Raw genomic sequence first — 23,600 nt, forward strand, 5'->3', positions numbered from 1 at the left:
GGCTGCTCCAGGAAAGCACAGCCACTGCTCCTTACCTTGGACGAGGGGTATCTCCTTACCGCCACTGTTCCTGACCTTCAACTTGGGATAGCTCCTCTAGGCCCTCCTGTACCAGCCGCTGGCCCTGACCTCGGGCGTGGGTGGCTCCTCTCAGCTGCCGCCCCTGGCCTCGGGCTCAGGGTGGCTCCTAGGGTCACCGCCCCTGGCCTCGGGCACGAGGTGGCTTCTCCCAGCCACCCCTGACCTCGGACGCAGGGTGCCTCCTCCTGGCCGCCCCTGGCCTCAGACGGGGGGTAGCTCCTCTCGGCCGCCGCCCCTGACTTCGGACGTGGGGTGTCTCCTCCCGGCCACCGCCCCTGACCTCGGACGCAGGGTAGCTCCTCTCGTCCGTTTCTGCGCCGTCACAGCCTGGCACTCTAGGCCACTGTTAGTGCCCAGCATATAATATATATGTGATCAAAAGTTCATGAAGAAATAAATGGTTTAGAACTGTTAAGATAACAACTAACTCCATGCCCTCCTCTTCTTTATATTGAAGAAATTTCAGGAACATTTAAAAATATTTTAAAAGTTTACTTAAACAATTATTGAGATAGTGATTCTCAAAGTGTGGTCCCCAACCAACAGCATCAGCATCTTCTGTAAACTTATTTAAAATGCAAATTCTCAGGCCAGATCACAAACCTACTGTGTCAGAAATTTTGTGGGTGGGGCCCGTTTCCAAAGTCTTTTTAGTAACAAACCTTCTAGGCCATTGTGATGCACACCCAACCAACTGTATCATGGATTTGGACTCACATCTGTATGTCTATTTTCTAACTGTTTGCCTCTAGTCATTTTCAAATATTATTTCTTCATTCATTGATGCTAAATTTTAATTCATTTTTTACTGCACAGGATGATTTCAGCATTCATTTTTAATATTCAGGCACACTATACTCTTGATCATCCCAGGTGTGGCACTATTGTGGGTTCTCCAAGAGATGTAGGAAAGTTAATCTAGTCACACATGCAACTGCTTTATTCTTCTAAAAAGTGAGATTTATTACAGCTCTAGACAGTGATGAATTTATTTTGTGTATATTGCCAGGTTTTCATTTGGTAATAAATTACTGAGAGAAATGACTTTCAGATATCATTTTCTTCACCTGAGAGTAAATAAGTTACTTGGTAATGAGTGCATAATATTCATGAGTCGATCTTTCAATACATGCATGTGCACATGTAAACACACAAACACAAGTTCTATTTTAAATATTTATACCTTTTAATTCTCAAAAAAATGAGGTCAGTAAGGCAGCCGCTGGGACAGGAAATATTTGCAAAGATAGCATTTAACCACATATTATTAAGGGTCTATAATTATGCTAGAACAGTACCTATTTATTTGAAATATTTATTGAGAAGTATTGACCATGACTAGAGAAGTCACTCTTACCAACTCATGTTTATTCTGAGGAACAAATCAGGTAATGTAGTGAATGAGCTATGAAAAATGTAAAAGATGACATATATATCAAATATTATTATTATCTTATATTACAAAACCATTTTTTGTCCTTATGTTACTGTTTTTAGTGTAACAACTTACATTTTAGAACAGTTCAGCTGTATTTTTAAGTCTGTAACTCATGAGGAAAAATAGGAAAACAGGTTTCCTGTGCAAACCCAAACGGATTAACAGTACCTTCTGGAATGCATGCTTGAGAATATTCTGAGGCCCAGTCTAGATTCACTCAGAAAGAGTGCACTGATCCATTCACAAGGTATGCTATTGGGCAAGAACAGGAAGTAGTGCCATTTGTTGCAGTACATTTGAAATCCCAGATTGAGGTATTTGTATAAAAGCACTTTGAATATGAGATAAAGTGGAGTGATTGTTCAGAAAATCCCTTTTATTCAGCTGCAATCACAGTTCATCTTCAGTCTTTAAAATTATAGTAAATAAAAGAAACAGCTCCAAGTAATAGTTGTAATTCATTATTTTAATGAAAGAATATGTGTGATAAGAAAAGCCTTTGTGAATTCAATATCAAATTTAATACCATATGCTCATTTATGAATAGCCTAGAAACTTTTACTTAGTCAAATCACATCATAGAGTGGGTTCAGTGAAAATTTTCATTAGTGTTGATTTATACATATTAAAAGGATTTTAATTGTGAAAATAATATATGTACATGATTTTAAAATTTAAGCAGTATACAATAAAGAGGAGGTCTCTCTCCCATCCCAGACCTCATTCCTGTATGCCTGTGCCCAAAGGCAACCCCTAAGTTTCTTCTGTATTTTTTCAAACCAATCTATTTACATAAAAAATATGTATATACACATACACACATACATACATACACACAGATAAATACATGTATACAAACATATTAATACATACATACACACAGACAGACATGCAAACACCACACCCTTCTGTACATAGATGGGAACAAACTATATACATAGTTGAGCAACCTGCTTATTTCACTCAACAATGTGTCTTTGATAGCATTCCCTATTGGCACCTGTGTGTCTTCAGCTGATTTCTTTCATTTTCTCTTAATTTTGCATTAACATTTTAATATAAATAATAATCCTCTTATAAAATTTTCTGATAATACAAAGACTAGTGTGATAGTATCAAAGATGAAGCTTATATCAACAGTCACAGGTGTTTATACATGGCACTAAACAGATACCCAAACTTAATTCTCATACATGGTGCTTAAGGACACAACATTCAAGCCACTCAGGAATTGTCAGAATATGTAATCTGGTTCTCTAGTGTACTGATTAATTTATTAACAATTTTAAAAGCTTTATATTTCAGTCTGAATATATAGATCATTTATAACAATATTTTATATAAAAGGTTTAGTATCAAATTTAAACTCTCCAGCCATTTCTTCTATGTGAGATTCATTTTCAAATTCTCTCATGTGTAACAAGGTGTGACTTCTTATTAAAGGCTTTCTAACATCCTTTAAGTTCAGAATACTTATAAGTTTAAATAAAACCTCTGTTCAGATTTCCCACACTAATCTCACTCATGAGCTTTCCCTTCTGAATGAGTTTTCATATGTTTGGTAAGGGATGCATTTTGTTTGAAGGCTTTTCCACATTCGTTACATTCGTAAGGTTTCTCTCCAGTGTGGGATCTCTGGTGTATTACAAGTTGTGACTTTGCATTGAAGGCTTTTCCACATTCATTACACTCATAGGGTTTCTCCCCTGTATGAGTTCTCTGATGTACAATGAGGTGTGACTTTTGGCTAAAAGCTTTCCCACAGTCATTACATTCATAGGGTTTCTCCCCTGTATGAACTCTCTGATGTTGAGTAAGACCTTCAATTTGTTTGAAAGCCTTCCCACACTGATTGCATTCAAATGGACTTTCACCTGTATGAGTTCTCATATGGTAAGTAAGAGATGAGCTATGTCCAAAGGCTTTTCCACATTCATTACATTTATAAGGTTTCTCTTTAGTATGAGTTCTCTGATGTATAATGAGGTGTGACTTCTTACTGAAAGCTTTCCCACATCCATTACATTCAAAGGGTTTCTCGCCTGTATGAATTCTCATATGTTTAGTAAGGGATGAACTATACTTAAAGGCTTTTCCACACTCATTACATTCATATGGTATTTCACCCGTATGTGTTCTCACATGTTCAGTAAGAGATGAGTTATACCTAAAAGACTTTCCACATTCCTTACATTCATAGGGCTTCTCACCTGTATGAGATCTCACATGTTGCATAAGGTTTGAGCTATGTCTGAAGGTTTTCCCACAATCAGTACATTCATAGGGCTTTTCCCCAGTATGAACTCTCAGATGGTCAGTGAGAGCATGTTTATGACCATGGGCTTTGCCACACTGAACACACTCATACGGTTTTTCTCCAGTATGAGTTCTCTGGTGTACAACAAGGTGGGATTTTTGGCTAAAGGCTATCCCACATTCATTGCATTCATAGGGTTTTTCCCCTGTATGAATTCTCTGATGGTCAATAAGTCCTTGTTTATGGCTGAGAACCTTCCCACATTCATTGCATTCATAGGGTTTCACTTTATTCTGAGTTTTTTCATGCTTCGTAAGAGATGAGCAATGGCTGGATGATTTCTCGTGTTCTTCTCCCGTTTGAATTTTGTCCTGTTCAGTATATTTCTTGTCAGTTTGAGTTTTGTCGGGCCCATTAGATGAGCTATAGGTAGATGATTTCTCACATTTTTTTCCAATTTGATTTTTGTCTTTCTTTGTATCAGATAAGCTATGACTGAATGATTTCCTATGCTCTTTAGCTATATCAGATTTCTTTTCTGCACAGTTTCTTAGATCACCAGGTAAGTCTAAATTCTTCCCATGTGAATCAAATTTAAGAAGCTTTCTTTTTGAAGGAGTATATTTTGTACTCACATTTTTTTTCCACAATGAACTACGTTCATGGCTCTTTTTCTTAGTCAGAGTTGTTTTCTTGAATGTAACTTCCCTAAGGATTTTGTTTTGAGATTTCTGGTGGTTCTTTAGCTGGTCATCATCTTGATAGACTTCTTCTAAAGTGAAATTCAATAAGACACTCTTGTGAATCATTGCACTCTCATAATTTTGAATATAACTTATAAAGAAATGCCCTGTTGTGGGGTTGAATCTTTATTTGAGCCTAGTATCCTAAAGGTCTTGGAAAAGACCCTGATCCTGGGAAAGATTGAGGGCAGGAGGAGAAGGGGATGACAGAGAATGAGGTGGTTGGATAGCATCACCGAATCAATGGACATGAGTTTGAGCAAACTCCAAGAGACAGTGAAGGACAGGGAAGTCTGGCATGCTGCAATCCATGGGGTCACAAAGAGTCAGACATGACTTAGCAACTGAACAACAACAACAAAGATTCCTAAAGTGAATGAAATATCAAGTGCAAACATTCCTGTCATTTTGGACTTGAGGGGGAAAGTGCTGTAGTAAAGACAGAAAAAGAAATTGACAATGGTGATTAGAAAAAACTTTGACTGTTTATAAATATGACCTTGCAATCTGGGATAAAAGATGAAATAAACACAAAAAGCAGCGAATTGAAAAGAGATGACGCTAAAAGAGCTTGTAATTTTAGCCGACACTTTTTGAAGTCTCTCCTCAGCCCAAACTTCCCAGCATTAATAACTGCAAATCCATGCATAGTTCTTGTCTCCAACAGCCTATACTATGTTCGTCCAAATCTCTGTAGTCACAGTCAGGGACAGCTGGCTCAAGCCAAGATGTCCAATAAGAGTATACCTTGTAAAAATTTGGACTCTATAGTTAGTTTCCACTGGGTGCTAAATTTTAAAATGATATAAGACAAGTATTATAAAGCCATATCTTTCCTATGTAAACTGAAAGTTCATCAGCACAAAGAATAAAGCATATATCCACAGAAAAGCAGAGATGTAAGATCATGTGTCCTCAAAGAGATCATTTACATAATCCCAATTCCTAATGGCTTTCTAGTACTGGCTCTAGTCCCTGGCTGAAGTACCATCCCTTAGGTTACAAAAGGCCTTATAATAAATTCCTCTATTTACTTAGGATAGCACAAGTAAAATTTTGTTATTGCTCCCCAAAGAACCAAAATAAGAGAAAATAAGTAAGCTCATCAAAGAGTACTGTATACAGGTGACTGAGGGACTAAGTACAAAAGGATGTTCTACTGCTCCCACCTATGATTAATATAATAATGACATTCCTGTACTAAAACACATCTGACTCTTATGTTCAAGAGTGTCTGACTCTTTGCAACCCTATGGACTGTAGCCCATCAGGCTCCTCTGTCCATGGGATTTTCCAGACAAGAGTACTGGACTGGGTTACCATTCCCTCCTGCAGGGGTTCTTCCCGACCCAGGAATTGAACCCATGTCATCTGCATTTCCTGCATTGCAGGCAGATTTTTTTTACCACTAAGCCACTGGGGAAGCTCCTTCTCCGAGTTACCTGATGCTTTTACCATGTTATAAAATTCACAGTAATGAGAGTGGCAAATAAACTTAATGACATTGGATTTGTAGTGTGCACAAACACTTGTTTTCCAACAGTTTGCTATGGAGCACATCTTCCTGTCAGGTCACTCTAATTGCCAATTATAAATTTTAAGCTAATTCCCAACTCTAAGCAATTGCTCACATTCTTTCCTCCATACACTATACAACTATACATTTTGAGCTATCTTCTCAACCCAGGCTTCTGTTCTCTGAGACCAAATTCAAACTGACAGATGTAAGCAGCCATGTTTTCAGTATATGATCCAACTTCTGGTTGAAAGCAACTGATTGGACAACAGTAAACATCAACCCTAGCTATCTTTTTCCTAAGAACTTAGAATTGAAGCTTGAAGACTTCTGTTAGCTAGATATGGACATTACATATGTAAAAACCAAACAACTTAGGAGCTAGGACCACCATTTTGGGGGTGGCCTTTATCAACTGTGGACATGGAAAAAACAGAGAAAGCTTCAGGATAGGAATTAAAGAGACTCAAAGGGAGAAACAGATATAAGAGTCCCCATGGTTTCAGGGGAAAAAAAGATAAAAAATAAATAGTCATTTTAGTAGTAAAAGAACATTACATGGATAAAGTAAAAACTGGGTTCAAACAGAAAGGAGTTATGGTGTTTGAATATATGGCTGGGAAATACCATTACTTTTGTGGAGAACTTTTAAGAGATTTGTTCCCATAGAGTAGATCAATTTTTATAAGTATACATAAAGTAGTGGTATAGATATAGTAGGAAGAACTGGAGTTGCCAGCTGCTTTTTCATTTAGGAAATTTTAAGTGATGCAAGCATCCTGAGAGAAAGACTATAACAAGAACTTTTCTGTAGCATGACAAAGACTGTATCTTCCAATGCCCAAAGATGCTGGGAGAGATGGAGACAAATCGCCTCCTGGGAAGAAAGGGATCAAAACTCAAACCTTTCCTCTTGAGGTATAACATTATAAGAACCTCTTACAATGATGATTTGGCTGGTCCCAATTGACAGTTGAAAAAGATATACATTACCACAAGAGAAATTTACACGGGGGAGGAGAGGAGACTCTTAACTAGTTAACTGGTATAATGGTAGGAATAATACTAAGGGAGTCTGGTCTAGCAGAGCATGTAATTAAGGCTATAAGCCTGTCCTGAATTTGAGACGGTAATTAATACATAAATTTTAAGCTAAAATGATTGTAACTTCAGAAACCAAAGCATGGAACTCACTAGAACCAGCAATCATTGGAGGGAATAGAAAATAGTCCTTCCTTGAAGAACCTCCGAAGATAATAGTAAGAACTTGAACCAAGAATAGAGTCACTGCGGCAGTGACAAGAATGCACATATTAAATGACTTAGGAATATTTTTTAGTTGTAACACCAAGCATCAGCAAGAAAAGTGAAGATAGCCAAACTGGAGCCATGAATGGATGAATCAAAAACTATGAATTCTCTTCATTTATCATTTGACAGACAGCTCCCTCCAGCCTTGAGAAATTCATGGAGTCTTGAAAATTCAGAGTTAGAAGAAACTTAAAAAGATATTGTAGATATTCTGCTAATTTGAGGGCTATTCAGTTCAGTTCAGTTGCTCAGTCATGTCTGACTTTGCAACCCTGTGGAATGCAACACGCCAGGCTTCCCTGTCCATCACCAACTCTCAGAACTTGCTCAAACTCATGTCCATTGAATCAGTGATGCCATCCAACTATCTCATCCTCTGTTATCCCCTTCTCCTCCTGCCTTTAGTCTTTCCCAACATCAGGGTCTTTTCTAATGAGTCAGTTCTTCCCATCAGGTGGCCAAAGTATTTCAGTTTCAGCTTCAGCATCAGTCCTTCCAATAAATATTCAGGACTGATTTCCTTTAGGATGGACTGGTTGGATCTCCTTCCAGTCCAAGGGGTTCTCAAGAGTCTTCTCTAACATCACATTTAAAAGCATCAATTCTTCGACACTCAGCTTTCTTTATGGTCCAACTCTCACATCCATACATGACTACTGGAAAAAGCATACCTTTGACTATACAGACCCTTGTCAGTAAAGTAATGTCTCTGTTTTTTTAATATACCGCCTAGGTTTGTCATAGCTTTTCTTCCAAGGAGCAAGTGTCTTTTAATTTCATGGCAGCAGTCACCATCTGCAGTGATTTTGGAGCCCAAGAAAAAATCTGTCACTGTTTCCATTGTTTCCCCATCTATTTTCCATGAAGTGATGGGACCAGATGCCATGATATTTACTAACTGAGCTATCAGGGAAGCCTGAAGTACTCTGCATATAAGTTAAATAAACAGAGTGACAATATACAGCCTTGACATACTCCTTTTCCTATTTGGAACCAGTCCATTGTTCCATGTCTGGTTCTAACTGTTGCTTCCTGATCTGCATACAGATTTCTCAGGAGGCAGGTCAGGTGGTCTGGTATTCCCATCTCTTTCAGAATTTTCCACAGTTTGTTGTGATCCATGCAGTCAAAGGCTTTGGTGTAGTCAATAAAGCAAAAGTAGATGTTTTTCTGGAATTCTCTTGCTTTTTCTATGATCCAACAAATGTTGGCTATTTGATCTCTGTCCCTCTGCCTTTTCTAAATCCAGCTTGAACATCTGGAAGTTCTCAGTTCATGTACTGTTGAAGCCTCTCTTGAAGAATTTTGAGCATTACTTTACTAGTGTGTGAGATGAGTGCAATTGTGCAGTAGTTTGAACATTCTTTAGAAATGCCTTTCTTTGGGAATGGAGAACACCTTTCTTGCCTTTGCTTTTTTCGGGGGCTGTAGTGGTATATAATAACTGTATGTTTTAACATTTGGTGGCAACATCTTAGATGAATTATTTTTCTAAAGAGGGGAAGTTAGGAAGTCTACCTAAGAATTGGAGCAATTTAGGAATAGGATAATATGAATCTGATTTGAGTGATGTCAGTCAGAATTGAGGAAAAAAAAAAAAACAGGAACTAAGGAAAGAATAGTAAAAGAGAGCACAGAGAGCAAAGGTTCATGGGAATTCCATGGTAGACAGGTCTAAAATTTGACACTGATAAAAACAGGGAAGGTGAGAGGAAGCTCTAATTTAGGAAGAAAGATAAAGCTTTCAATTTCTGATCATCTGAGAATGAGCTATCCTGTAAGGAGGTAAAATATAAGACAAGGAATTAGAGCTTTATCTGGACAAGATTCAGAAAACTAAGATCATGGCATCTGGTCCCATCACTCCATGGCAAATAGATGGGGAAACAGTGGAAACTGAGAGACTTTATTTCTTTGGGTTCCAAAATCACTGCAGATGGTGATTGCAGCAGTGAAATTAAGAGATGCTTGCTCCTTGGAAGAAAAGTTAGACCAACCTAGACAGCTTATTAAAAAGCAGAAACATTACTTTGCCGACAAAGGTCTGTCTAGTCAAAGATATGGTTTTTCCAACAGTCATGTATGGATGTGAGAGTTTAACTATAAAGAAAGCTGAGTGCTGAAGAATTGATGCTTTTGAACTGTGGTGTTGGAGAAGACTCTTGAGAGCCCCTTGGACTGCAAGGAGATCCAACCAGTCCATCCTAAAGGAAATCAGTCCTGAATATTCATTGGAATGACTGATGTTGAAGCTGAAACTCCAAAACTTTGGCCATGTAATGGGAAGAACTGACTTATTTGCAAGGACTCTGAAGAGCTTGGAAAGAATGAAGGCAGGAGGAGAAGGGAATGACAGAGGATGAGATGGTTGGATGGCATCACTGACTCGATGGACATGAGTTTGAGTAAGCCCCGGGAGCTGGTGATGGACAGGGAAGCCTGGTGTGCTGCAGTCCATGAAGTTGCAGAGTCAGACATGACTGAGCAACTGAATTGAACTTAACTGAACTGCAAGAGTTAGGGAGGAAATGGAAATAATGATGGTGGTATAGACCATAGGTCTAGAGCATTTCACAGAGAAAGTAGGGAAATGGAAAGTAATGAGGGGCAGGAGCATCAGGCCAAGAGATTTGGAAAGAGTACAGATTTAAGAGTGTCTAAATACCTAAGGAGAGAAATTTGATACTATGGGGTCTCAGAGTGTGGGTGAACAAAGGTAGAAAAGCTGAGGATATTAGGAAAGGGGGGATAATTTTAAAAAGCATTGCTTTTGAGAGGTAAAGGTTCCCCTCATAGCTCAGTCAGTAAAGAATATGCCTGCAATGCAGGAGACCTGGTTTCGATTCCTGGGTCAGGAAGATCCCCTGGAGAAGGAAATGGCAACCTACTTCAGTATTCTTGTCTGGAGAATCCCATGGACAGAGAAGCCTTGCGGGCTGTAGTCCATGGGGTCGCAAGAGTAAGCAAGAATGGGATTAGCTAAGAAAACAGTTAAAAGGGTTCAATGCTCTTTCTCAAAACTGAGCAATGGAAACCCTAGATTAGGAAAGATGGCTACATATGGATGGGTCAGTTAGGCATCTGACTGTCTGGTGCCCAAGGTTTAGAGCTCTGTTTTTCACCATTTTTCCTAACATAACCTAAGTAGTGTAGCAGACTGCATTATCGCTCCTTGTAGATTACTCCTCCCAGCCCCACTGCATGACCATTTAATCCTCCCATTCCTACGCAGTTGAATTTGGGAGTGGAAAGGCGACCTGCTCTGACCAATAAAATGTTAAGAAGAAAGAGATATCTACCACATCCAGTGATTTTTAACTCATCATATGGTTCCATTCCTTCTTCTTTCCCTCTGTAATGAGATCAGAATTTGCCAAATAGGGACTGCTCTTTCAGTGTAGGTCACAAGATAATGTGGGAAAGGACTGCAGCTTGAGCAAGAAACATATCTTTCTTTTTGTAGGACACTAAGATTTGGGGAGGTGGGGGGTCTTTCTTTAATGGGGCATAACTTAGCCTAAGTTGACTGATACAAGTGGTATAAGCAAATTCCCGTAAATCACACTGGCTCACAACTATAGTGAATCTCATATGAGGACTTCCCATGTGGGCAGGGTCACAGAAAGGAGAATCTCCAAGGTTAGAGAATCTTTCTAGTTTGAACTCCTATTCCCCTGGGAGATTTTTATATTTTTCTACTGCTACTTCCCAGTTAAGAAAGAAGGGTCTTTAAGACCATTAAGACCTTTAAGAAGAATTTCAGAACAAATTTTCTTTGAAGAATTCCAAACCCAGGCACTTATGGTTAATTAATATACGACAAAGGAGGCAAGAATGAACAGTGGAGAAAAGAGGGTCTTTTCAATAAGTGGTGCTGGGGAAACTGGACAGATACATGTAAAAGAATGAATTTAGGACATCTTTAACACCACATACAAAAATAAACTCAAAATGGGAAGAAGACCAAATACTATAAAACTCCTAGAGGAAAACACAGGCAGAACACTCTTTGACATACTGCAGTGATCTCTTTTTGGACTTTCTCCTAGAGTAAAGGAAATAAAACCAAAAATATAAACAAATGGGACCAAATTAAAAGTTTTTGCACAGCAAAGGAAACCATAAATAAAACAAAAAAAACAACCTATGGAATGGGAGGAAATTTTTGCAAATGATGCGACTGACAAGGGCTTAATCTGCAAAATATTCAGACAGCTCATATAGCTCGATATCAAAAAAAAACCAAACAACCCAATCAAAAAAATGGACAGAAGATCTAAACAGACATTTCTCCAAAGAATACATACAGGTGGCATATGAAAAGATCCTTAACACCACTAATTATTAGACAAATTCAAATCAAAACCACAATGAGGTTATCACCTCACACCAGTGAGAATGGCCATCATCAAAAAAAAAAAAATCTACAAATAACAAATACTAGAAAGGATGTTGAGAAAAAGGAACCCTCCAACACTGTTAGTAGGAATGTAAATTGGTACAGCCATTATGGAAAACTATATGGAGGTTTCTTAAGAAACTAAAAATAGAGCTATCAAATGATCCCACAGTCCCACTCCTGGACATACATCTAGAGAAAGACATAATGAGAAAAGATACATGCGTCTCAGTGTTCATTGCAGCACTATTTACAATAGCTAAGACATGAAAGCACCTAAATTTCCATCAACAGATGAACAGACAAAGAAGATGTGGTATATTTATACAACAGAATATTACTCATCCAATAAAAAGAATGAAATAATGCCATTTGTGGCAACATGGGTGGACCTAGAGATTATCACACTAAGTGAAGTAAACCAGACAGAGAAAGACAAATATCATCTGATATTGCTTATATGTGGAATCCAAAAAAAAAGATACAAATGAACTATACAAAACATAAATAGACCTACAGACCAAAGAGGAAAAAGGGGGAGGGGGTAATTTAAGAATTTGGGATTAACATAAATATACTACTATATATAATATAGAAAACCAACAAGGACCTACTATGTAGCACAGGGAACTTTACTCAGTAATTTATAATAACCTATAAGGGAAAAGAATCTTTTAAAAAAGATACATATATATACATATATGATAACTGAATCGCTTTGCGGTACACCTGAAACTAACACAACATGGTAAATCAACTACACTTCAGTAGAAAGAAAAGATATATAAATATTTAACAGTAAATAATCAAAGTGTAGGAGAAAGCAAGAATTCCAAAGTTATCATCAAGAAACTGGGAACTTACTTCCATTGGCTCCTATTTCCTTGGTTCTTGCTATTTCACTTGAGCCAGCTTGTTTGGGTCTTTTCCCCTTCCCTAGCCATGGCTCTTCTCCTTTTTCCAACTTGGATATCATGTCTGGTTTGAGAGCCTGATACCCTACTCATGAGAAAAGACAGAAATTGAGGGTAAGAACAACAAATATCCCAGAAATCAATCCCTAACATGTGAGTTTCAGAGCTTGTAAAGGATAAAAGAATATGCGGCTTCAGAAATTTCACAGTGCAATGCCCACATACCCCATCTGAGTAGATCCTCCATTTTCAAGGCAGGAGCACACGTATTCTGCCTAGTACCCAAAGGGATTACAACTCTCTGATTCATAAAAATCGAGGATAAACTTATCAAGGGCATCAGAAAGAAGGCATCACAGTAAGTATATTTTGAATTACAAAGGAACTGTCCTTACCCATTGAGGCTAGGTTGCTGTAATTCTCCAGCATCACATCCTTGTACAGGCTTTTCTGAGCAGGATCTAGTTGCTCCCATTCCTTCCTGGTAAAGGCCATAGTCACATCATTGAATGTTACTGATCCCTGTAAAACAGCACATTCCTAGTTCAGTCTAATGTTATCCACATCAGTGAGAGATTTGTACAAGATAATAATTACTTGTTCTTACCTTGTCCATTCACTGTTTGTCATAGTTATTTTTTTACTCATTTTTGTTTTTGAGAGGCAAAAACCACATTAAGAAATGTCCCTATAATGGAATGAATGTTTGTGTCCCTCCAATTCATATTTGAAACCTTGCCCTCCAATGTGATGATATTAGGAGACAGGGCCTTTGGGAGAAAATTAGAATTAGATGAGGTTATGAGAGTGGGGTTTTCATGAGTGGGAATAGTGCCCTTAGGCGATGGCACCCCACTCCAGTACTCTTGCCTGGAAAATACCATGGACGGAAGAGCCTGGTGGGCTGCAGTCCATGGGGTCGTGAAGAGTCGGACACGACTGGGCGACTTCCCTACTTCCCTAAGAGTTATGAGAGAGCGTGCTTCCTTTCTCTGCTCTTTCTGCCAAGTAAGGATCTAATGAGAAGTCTGAAACCTGGAGGAGGGCCGTCACCAGATCCCAAAGTGCTCTCAGACATGTAGCCTCCAGAACTGTCAGAAATCAACTTCTGCTGTTTATAAGCCATTCAGTCTAAGGTACTTTGAAAAATACCATATGATTATCAAAGAGAAAGACAATTACAACAAACAAACATGTTAGAATCAGTCTTCATCTTTATAACTAAACACTACAGATACAGAGTTCTGAGGTAGAAGAATTGAGACCCTCAGTTTTTATGAGCAGTCAAAACATCAATTCTGTTTGGAAGCAAAAGTAAGATATTTAGGTATGTAAGGATTTGGAAAGTATATTACCGTTGCACTTTAAAAATAAAGAGAAGAAGGGAGGGAGAAATCGGGAATGTGGTAGGAAGAGGAGAGAGAGGAGAAGAGGAATAATTTTTAAAAGAAGGAGAATTGGATCAGAATAATTTTGAGATTGGGAAAGACTTAATAATATCCAAGAGAGAACTATGAATAATAAAACAGTAAAATGTCTAGTTACAGCCAAGTCACTTGATAAACTTTCTTGTGCAATTGTTATAAAAATATCCTTGGACTTCCCTGGTGGTCCCGTGGTAAAGAATCTGCCTGCCAATGCAGGGGACACAGGATTGATCCCTGATCCAGTAAGATCCATGCCACAGGACAACTAAGCCCATGTGCTCCAACTACCAAGCCCACACTCTGGAGTCAGAGAGCCACAACTGCTGAAACTCACATGCCCTAGAGCCCACGTTGCTCAAAAAGAAAAGCCACCTCAGTGAGAAGCCCATGCACTGAAACGAGAGAGTAGCCCCTAATCACTGCAATTAGAGAAAGCCTTCAAGCAGCCATGAAGACCCAGTGCAGCCAAAATAAATTAATCAATTTAAAAAAATTTAATCCCTAAAATCAAGAGGTATGATGTAAGAAAAAGAAGCAGGCATACAATTGGTTGTGGGTGGGGAGAAGCAATTAAATAAAGCATGTTAAAGTTCTTGTCTTGTTAGGTAGCTACTGTAGAATTTTGAAGCTAATAAATATGTATTCAAACATGTCTGTTTAACATTTAAAGATCATCCCCACTCCCTAAACCGCCAATCAATTATCTGCGTGTGTCACCAATCTCGGAGCTCACAAACTTGCAGTCACTGATTCCTATAACTCCTGTCACTAATTGTTACTGGCTTCCCAATCACTGAGCCAACATCAGTTCAGTTAGTCAGTTCAGTCGCTCGGACGTGTCCGACTCTTTGTGACCCCATGAATCGCAGCACGCCAGGCCTCCCTGTCCATCACCATCTCCTGGAGTTCACTCAGACTCACGTCCATCCAGTCCGTGATGCCATCCAGCCATCTCATCCTCGGTCGTGCCCTTCTCCTCCTGCCCCCAACCCCTCCCAGCATCAGAGTCTTTTCCAATGAGTCAACTCTTCACGTGAGGTGGCCAAAGTACTGGAGCTTCAGCTTTAGCATCATTCCTTCCAAAGAAATCCCAGGGCTGATCTCCTTCAGAATGGACTGGTTGGATCTCCTTGCAGTCCAAGGGACTCTCAACAGTCTTCTCCAACACCACAATTCAAAAGCATCAATTTTTCGGCGCTCAGCCTTCTTCACAGTCCAACTCTCATATCCATACATGACCACATGAAAAACTAGAGCCTTGACTAGACGGATCTTAGTCAGCAAAGTAATGTCTCTGCTTTTGAATATACTATCTAGGTTAGTCATAACTTTTCTTCCAAGGAGTAAGCGTCTTTTAATTTCATGGCTGCAATCACCATCTGCAGTGATTTTGGAGCCCCCCAAAATAAAGTCTGACACTGTTTCCCCATCTATTTGCCATGAAGTGATGGGACCAGATGCCATGATCTTCGTTTTCTGAATGTTGAGCTTTAAGCCAACTTTTTAACTCTCCTCTTTCACTTTCATCAAAAGGCTTTTTAGTTCCTCTTCACTTTCTGCCATAAGGTGGTGTCATCTGCATATCTGAGGTTATTGATATTTCTCCCAGCAATCTTGATTCCAGCTTGTGTTTCTTCCAGTCCAGTGTTTCTCAGGATGTACTCTGCATAGAAGTTAAATAAGCAGGGTGACAATATACAGCCTTGACGGACTCCTTTTCCTATTTGGAACCAGTCTGTTGTTCCATGTCCAGTTCTAACTGTTGCTTCCTGGCCTGCATACAGATTCCTCAACAGGCAGGTTAGGTGGTCTGGTATTCCCATCTCTTTCAGAATTTTCCACAGCTTATTGTGATCCACACAGTCAAAGGCTTTGGCATAGTCAATAAAGCAGAAATAGATATTTTTCTGGAACTCTCTTGCTTTTTCCATGATCCAGCGGATGTTGGCAATTTGATCGCTGGTTCCTCTGCCTTTTCGAAAACCAGCTTGAACATCAGGGAGTTCACGGTTCACGTATTGCTGAAGCCTGGCTTGGAGAATTTTGGGCATTACTTTACCAGCATGTGAGATGAGTGCAATTGTGCGGTAGTTTGAGCATTCTTTGGCATTGCCTTTCTTTGGGACTGGAATGAAAACTGACCTTTTCCAGTTCTGTGGCCACTGCTGAGTTTTCCAAATTTGCTGGCATATTGAGTGCTGCACTTTCACAGCATCATCTTTCAGGATTTGAAACAGCTCAACTGGAATTCCATCACCTCCACTAGCTTTGTTCATAGTGATGCTTTCTAAGGCCCACTTGACTTCACATTCCAGGATGTCTGGCTCTAGATTAGCGATCACATCATCATGATTATCTGGGTCGTGAAGATCTTTTTTGTACAGTTCTTCCATGTATTCTTGCCACCTCTTCTTAATATCTTCTGCTTCTGTTAGGTCCATACCATTTCTGTCCTTTATTGAGCCCATCTTTGCATGAAATGTTCCCTTGGTATCTCTCATTTTCTTGAAGAGATCTCTAGTCTTTCCCATTCTGTTGTTGAACATGGTCCTTCCTAATTCCAAAAGGACTGATCCCAGCAAACCTTCCAATTACTAACAGCAACAGATCTCCGCAGTAACTTGCCCTCATAAACACTCTGTTCACATACTGCCACAGGTTCCTCAACTATTGATGCCAGTAGAACATGTTAATCTCCACCTAAGATATGACAGCCAAATGCTATCAATCCCCATCACTGACACCAACAGAACCCTCACACAGCCTTTACAGAAACCCTAACCACTGCCAATAAACTCCACTACACACACCCTTTTCAGCTATTTCTTCACCTGCTTGCTTTTTGAAATTTAATGTTTATTTATTTGTCTGCGTCAGGTCTTAGTTGCAGCATGTGGGATCTAGTTCCCTCACCAGGATTGAACCCGGGCCCCTCTGCATTGGAAGCATGGAGTTATAACCACTGGACTACCAGGGAAGACCCATCGCCTGCTTGTTTCAACCAAAACCTACTTGTCACCTGAGGATTCTGCTCCCTTACAGTATTCCCCAATAGAAGTTGTTTCCCCACCTCCACCCCAATCTTAGAGCCTTAAGATGAAGTAAATTACACTTTCAACTGTTTTTCATTCATCCTTCAAAACCCTATCTTGTTTAGAGTATCACCAGGCTTTAACCCATTAACATTCTGGTTCAATGATCCACTAGAAGGACTCACAGGACTCAGTATTTAGCTGTACTCATAGCTATGATTTAGAGCAACAAAAAATTCAAAGCAAAATAAGCTAAAGAAAAAGGGGCATGATGTAAAGCACAGAGGAAGACAGGAACAAATTTCTAAGAGTCCTCTCCCAGTAGGGGGCTTCCCTGGTGACCCAGACAGTAAAGAATTCGCCTGCAACGCAGGAGACCTGGGTTCAATCCCCGGGTCAGGAAGATCCCCTGGAGGAGGAAATGGCAAGCCACTCCAGTATTCTTGCCTGGAGAATACCCATGGACAGAGGAGCCTGGCAGGCTAAAGTCCATAGTGTCACAAAGAGTTGTACAGGACTGAAGTGACTTAGTACGCCTTTCTACTGTGTCATTCTCACTGACACACAAAGTTGTCTTAATATCATTCATCTGAGGAAAATCCTCTCTTTTTTTTTTTTAAGTAGCAAAACATTTTAATCAATTCTAAAAATAACAGCTCTCTTAATCTCATGTCCCATCCAATATCCATTTCTTTGCTCCCCTTATCAGCAAAACTCTTAAAGTTGTCTATACTTGCTGTCTCTACTTCATTACCTCCCATTCTTTAACTCTCCCACCAGATTTTACCCCTGTCATTCCACTCTAAGAGCTCTAATCAATCAAAATAACCATGGAACTACAACTTGCCAAAGTCAAATTCTCTGTAGTCATACTCTGGGGACTGAGTACTCCCATTGCCTTGAAAACCTTGATGTTTCTTTGACAACACATTTACATAGTTTTCCTCCTACCTCAGTGGTTACCTCCTACCGCCTACCTCATTCTTCTTCTCCTCCTCCCCTCTCCCTCTCCTCCTCCTCCTTCTTCTCCACCAGAACTCAAAACATCAGACTGACCCAGAACTCTTTGAGTTTTTGCCCTCTTTTCTCCCCTATCTGTCATCTCTTCCTAGATGATTTCATTCAATCTTGTGACTTTAAATGCCATCTTTATGTTGATCCCTTTCAAATAAGGATTCTTCAGTCTAAGTCTCTCCTGAGTTCTAGATTTTATATCTAACAATTACTCAACATCTCTACTTGAACATGTATGTAATGGGCTTCTTGCCACTGCTCAAACAGAACTATGGCTTATCTACCCTGGCTCTCCTTTAAGCCATCAAATCAGGTCTTCTCCAACACAACCCTTTCTCAGGAAATGGTATCTACCAGTTCCAAAAAGGCTAGGTATAAATTTTGATTCTTCTTTTCCCTCTTGCTCCATATCATATCAGTAAGTCCTACTGGCTCATCTCCAGGCATAGTCTAATTCTGATTTTTCATTTCACCTGTAAACCCCAATCATCACCTCTTACCTTTAACTACTGCAATAACTACTACGCAACTGCCTGCACCTCTGCACACAGAGGGGAACAATTCCATCTCTAACAACCACAGACACTGTAATTGCTGACTCCCGTAGGCATTCCCATTTGCGACCCCCCCCAGTCCTCCCCAATCTCTGATACACCCCAAAGCCCTTATTTCTTATCCCCGCGGCTTTCCAAACTCTGACTTTTCGGTGACTGCCGCAGGCCCCTCCCCGCCACCACTGTCACCGCAGATCCCTCAAACAACGATTTCCTTAAACTGCACAGACAGCCCTCTAGCACTATCCCTTAGCTCCCTGAGGATGCTAAGATCATCCTCCCGCCGGTGCAAAAGGCCCTTCAGCATCGACTCCAATCCCCAAATCACCTATTTCACAGACTACAGTAACACTCCAGCCACTGACGCCCGATTAAACCACAGCTGACCACCAGACCACCCCGCCCCACCATCGCGCTCACCGCAGCGCTGCCCCCGGGCCCCGACACAGCCATCTCCGGAGAGCACGCGGCCTCTTCGGCTGTCCCTGCACTCCTCCTCCGGTCCACGGTCGCTGGCTTTGTCGGGAACTGGGCGCCGGCGGTGGCCGACATGGCGACCACCCGGAGCGCGGCCTCGGCGGGTCCGGCAGCTGCGATGGCGGCGCCCTTGGGTATGGGCCATGGGCGCGGCCATGTTGACTGAGGCGCTGCCGTACAGCGGAGACAACGCTGTCGGGGAGGGGTCGGAGGTCGGAGGTCCGCTGCGGGGCTTGCTTAGCTCCTCTGGCGGTGGTGAGATGCGAGCGAGCAGAAACCGGGCTCGCAGAGTGCTACTTGCAGAGTGCTTCACTGTGCGTGACACCCCACTGCCGGTACTCAGAGGTTTCAGTTCTTGAGGACAGAATTTGGAGTTGCTTTCCCAGTCCGTGCAGCCAGCTGCGGGGAAACAAGGAATTGCCGACTGTCGCGGACTCCAGAGAGCTGGGATAATGAGAGAAACTGGAGGCAGAAAAAGGAAACGCCCAATCGGGCAGGTGCCACAGATGTTTTATAGAGAGAGAACGCTAATCTTGGAAATAGATTTCATTTATGGTATGAGAGCGATGAGAAAAACTGACGCACCAAATTAAGTGAACACATCGCTGCTCAGTGAGAGCCAGAGTTCGATGGTGATGCTTCAGTCCAATATTGTAATCAAGCAATTGGAGTAGAAATATTTTCTCATTGTGCCATTTCATGTACAAACGTCACTCATTTAACAATTATGTGTTGAGCTTTTATAATGTATGCAGATTGGATTGCTTGGGTTTGCTAGATAATGAGAAAACAGTGGAGATTCAGACACAGCCTTTATTCACCCTCTTATGGAATTTACAATGGGGCAGGGGGCTGGTAAAATTATCCCAAATATTTTATGCTTTTTTCCAGAGTCAAACATAGCCTGTTTTGCACCTTCCACTTATATGTGCTTTAAAAAAAAAGAAAATCCAACCAAGTAAATTAGAATATCTAATTGACTTTATTAAGAGATTCATGAATGGGACAGCATTTCATTTAGGAAACAGAAACGCCATCTGAGGAGCTGTGAAGAATGGAGTATTTTTAAAGGTATAAAAGTGCTGGGACAGGGGAGTTAGGATTATTTCAAATGAAGTCACTTTCCTTTGAGGCAAAGAAGGGGATGTCCCCAGTCCCAGCAATGCCTTCTTAGCCTTCTGACATCAACTTAAGAGCAAATTATGTTGTAAATGTTGTGATGCCTAGAATTCTAGCATGGGTCCCATATCTCTGCTCCCTAGTGTTATACCTTTGTGAGAACCCCTAACTTTCAGTGCAGGAGGAACCTATGGTTGCATAGAATATTACTCCCGTGATTAGATCCCAAATCAGTTGACTTTAAGTTGATATAAATGGAGATAATCAGAGGGAATAATACTCGATGATTAGATCCCAAATCAGCTGACTTTTCAGTTCAGTTGCTCAGTTGTGTCTGTTATGCCCAGAGTCCGAGTCCCCAAAACTGAGAATAAGACGTCCACAGCAATGCAAAAGCATGAAGGGGTTTTATTTCTAGCTTGAACTAGGGCTCCCGCCACATCCAATGCAGTGGAGTGGAGCAAGAACCCCGAGCCCAGGTTTACAGCAGTATTTATAGGTTTTAGAACAAAGACAGAGAGTTGGCAAGGGCTGATTGGCTGCAGGAGTTTCCTAGTATTTACTAATTGGCTAATCTTTATTGGCTGCAGGGGTTTCCTGGTATTTACTAATTGGCTATTGGCTGCAGGGGACGTCTTTTATGTTCTGATAAACTCAAACCAGTTTACAGGGAGTATGCTGATTAGACAAGTCCTGGCATCCGTGGGAATGACCTCACTGGGCAATGACTCAGCTTCTCCCGTGAGTCCTACCTTAGTCCCTGAAGCCTGTCATGGCGTTTGTTAGGTCCCAACAGTGTCCAACTCTTTGTGACTCCATGGACTGCAGCACACCAGGCTTCCCTGTCTATCTTCAGCTTCTAGAGCTTGTTCAAACTCATGTTCATTGAGTTGGTGATACCATCCAACATTTTAGCCTCTGTCTTCTATTCCTGCCTTCAATCTTTCCCAGCATCAGGGTCTTTTCCAATGAGTCAGTTCTTCACATCAGGTGGCCAAAGTATTGGAGTTTCAGCTTCAGCATCAGTCCTTTCAATGAATATTGAAAGAGAACCCCATGAACAGTTGACAAAAAATGGAGATAATCGTGGTAGGCCTAATTTAATCATCTGAAACTTTAAAAGTGGCTGGACCTTTCTAGTAGTCAGAAATTCCAAATATGAGAAGGTCTGTGGATGGAGCTACATAGTAAAGACCTGAAAGCCACATCTGAGAACTGAGAGTGGTTTTTGGTCTACCACTAGCACAACACTAGGAAAAGGCAACCCACTCCAGTATTCTTACCTGGAAAACTCCATGGACAGAGGAGCCTGGTGGGCTACAGTCCATAAGTTCACAAAGAGTCACACACGACTGAGCACAACAATAACTAGCAAGGAGTTGTTACTCCTACGACTGCAGAGTAAATGATTTCTGCCAAAAACCCGAGGGAGCCTGGAAGCATGTATTTCTCTAGTGGAGCCTGAGATGAGGACACAATCACCCAACACCTGAATTTCAACTTTGTGTGCCCTTGATGGGAACCCAGCCATACCATGCTCAGACTTCTGACTTGCTGAAACTCAGAGAGTAAATTTGTGTTGTTTTAATCCAGTACAGTTAGTGATAATTTGGTCTGCAGCAGTAGAAAACTAAAGATTCAGCAAAAATGGAAGGATAAATAGTAATTGAAATTCCTCTTCATCTACTGGAAACACAGCCCCTCCCTCTGTGTCCCAGATCATCTTTGAGCCTCTCCATCTGAGTACGGCAATTGCTCCCCCTCAGCTGGTAAAGAATCTGCCTGCAATGCAGGAGACCTGGGTTCGATCCCTCGGTTGGGAAGACCCCCTGGAGAAGGAAAAGGCTACCCACTCCAGTATTCTGGCCTGGAGAATTCCATAGACTGTATAGTCAGTGGGGTTGCAAAGAGTCGGACATGACTGAGCGACTTTCACCCCTCAGATAAAGTCCTGAGTTTGCCTAGAGCACAATCCTAAGAAGTCCACTAATTATGTTTTTTGTTTTTTTTTTTTAAAAAAGCTCTCTGCCTTCTATCTCCTCCCAGCTAGTTTTAAACGGAGACAGGCAGGCCAGTTTCTCCAGGCTTTGCTTGAACATTAGTGTTTCCTCACAAATCCAAACAAATTCCAACATATCTCTAAACCAAAGCCTGTTCTCAACAGTAACAACTCTCCAAGCCCTTGATTCTGAATAATTGTCTAATTATCCTCATAGAGCCCTTGCAGGGAGGCAATATTCAGAGACAGAACTGGGTGGAAAAGTATAGGCAAGGCAGAGTATGGGTATTCTCTGCACTGAAGAAAAGAAAGGGAAGCAAAGAAGAAAGGCAAGGAATGAAGAATGAAGGCGTTTGGTAAGAATAGATCGTGGAATGGGGGACCAGGAACATTTCAATTTACCCAAGAAGTTCCATCCTTTGTCTACATGGAAGAGTCAGTCAGTTTCCTAGTTCAGGATAAACAGTGAAAGAGTGAATTGTCGGGGGGTGGCGGGGGTTGGGGGTGGGAAGTGGGGGGAGGACCGCGCGGGGAGGGGGCTATGTTAGTGGCATGCTGGATTTTAGTTACGCAACCAGGGATTGAATGCATGTGCCCCGCAGTAGAAGCACAGAGTCTTATCCACTGGACCACCAGGGAAGTCCAAAAGAGTTCATGTTAAATGTAAGTCAACTTTGTAAATATTATAAGTGTGTGGATTAAATACTTACACATGAGTTTTGGTACATGTTTAGACACTTTCAACTGAGTATGGTAATTGTCAAATCAAAGAAACCCTAGGAAATTGTCTCAGCTTCACATAATCTCTATTACCTCCTCTCATATCATCAGACTCTATCATCTATACAATCTTAGGTACTTGAGTTAGAAACTCTGTTCCCTCCATTAGCCTGAGGTTTGGCTCTTGACTGTATAGACTTTCTTACAGTTGTCTCTAGGAAATGTCCTACAATGGGCCTTCTCTAAGACTTATTCGCAGGGCTGGTGCACGGGGATGATCTAGAGAGATGATATGGGGTGGGAGGTGGGAGGGGGGGTTCATGATTGGGAACTCATGTACACCCGTGGTGGATTCATGTCAATGTATGGCAGAACCAATACAGTATTATAAAGTAAAATAAAGTAAAAATAAAAATTTTAAAAAAAGACATTCACAAAAATAAAGAGAATGGTGCGATCCCACATATCAATGTTTTCTCATTCGTGCATTCAGTAATTCATTTCCTACCTAGAAATATCTATTGCACATCTGTTATGTGCCAGGAACTATGCCAGGTAGTGTGAATACAAAATGGGAAAAATCCTTAACCATGGGTCCC

General features: G+C 40.8%; 1 protein-coding gene across 1 annotated transcript; it reads right to left on the reverse strand.

Annotated features, from left to right (window-relative positions):
* Positions 1–1,243: 1,243 nt before the first annotated feature.
* ZFP37 (ZFP37 zinc finger protein) lies at positions 1,244–19,265 on the reverse strand. The gene is made up of 4 exons (XM_040239347.1): positions 19,107–19,265; positions 13,055–13,181; positions 12,610–12,744; positions 1,244–4,548 (listed from the first exon to the last, which is right to left on the reverse strand). The coding sequence occupies exons 1-4, from the start codon at positions 19,236–19,238 to the stop codon at positions 3,038–3,040; spliced, it is 1,905 nt and encodes a 634-aa protein (XP_040095281.1). The 5' UTR covers positions 19,239–19,265; the 3' UTR covers positions 1,244–3,037.
* Between the last annotated feature and the right edge of the window lie 4,335 nt (positions 19,266–23,600).

The sequence above is a fragment of the Oryx dammah genome, unplaced genomic scaffold (genome assembly GCF_014754425.2).
Source record: "Oryx dammah isolate SB20612 unplaced genomic scaffold, SCBI_Odam_1.1 HiC_scaffold_1, whole genome shotgun sequence".
In the NCBI taxonomy this organism is placed as follows: Eukaryota; Metazoa; Chordata; class Mammalia; order Artiodactyla; family Bovidae; genus Oryx; species Oryx dammah.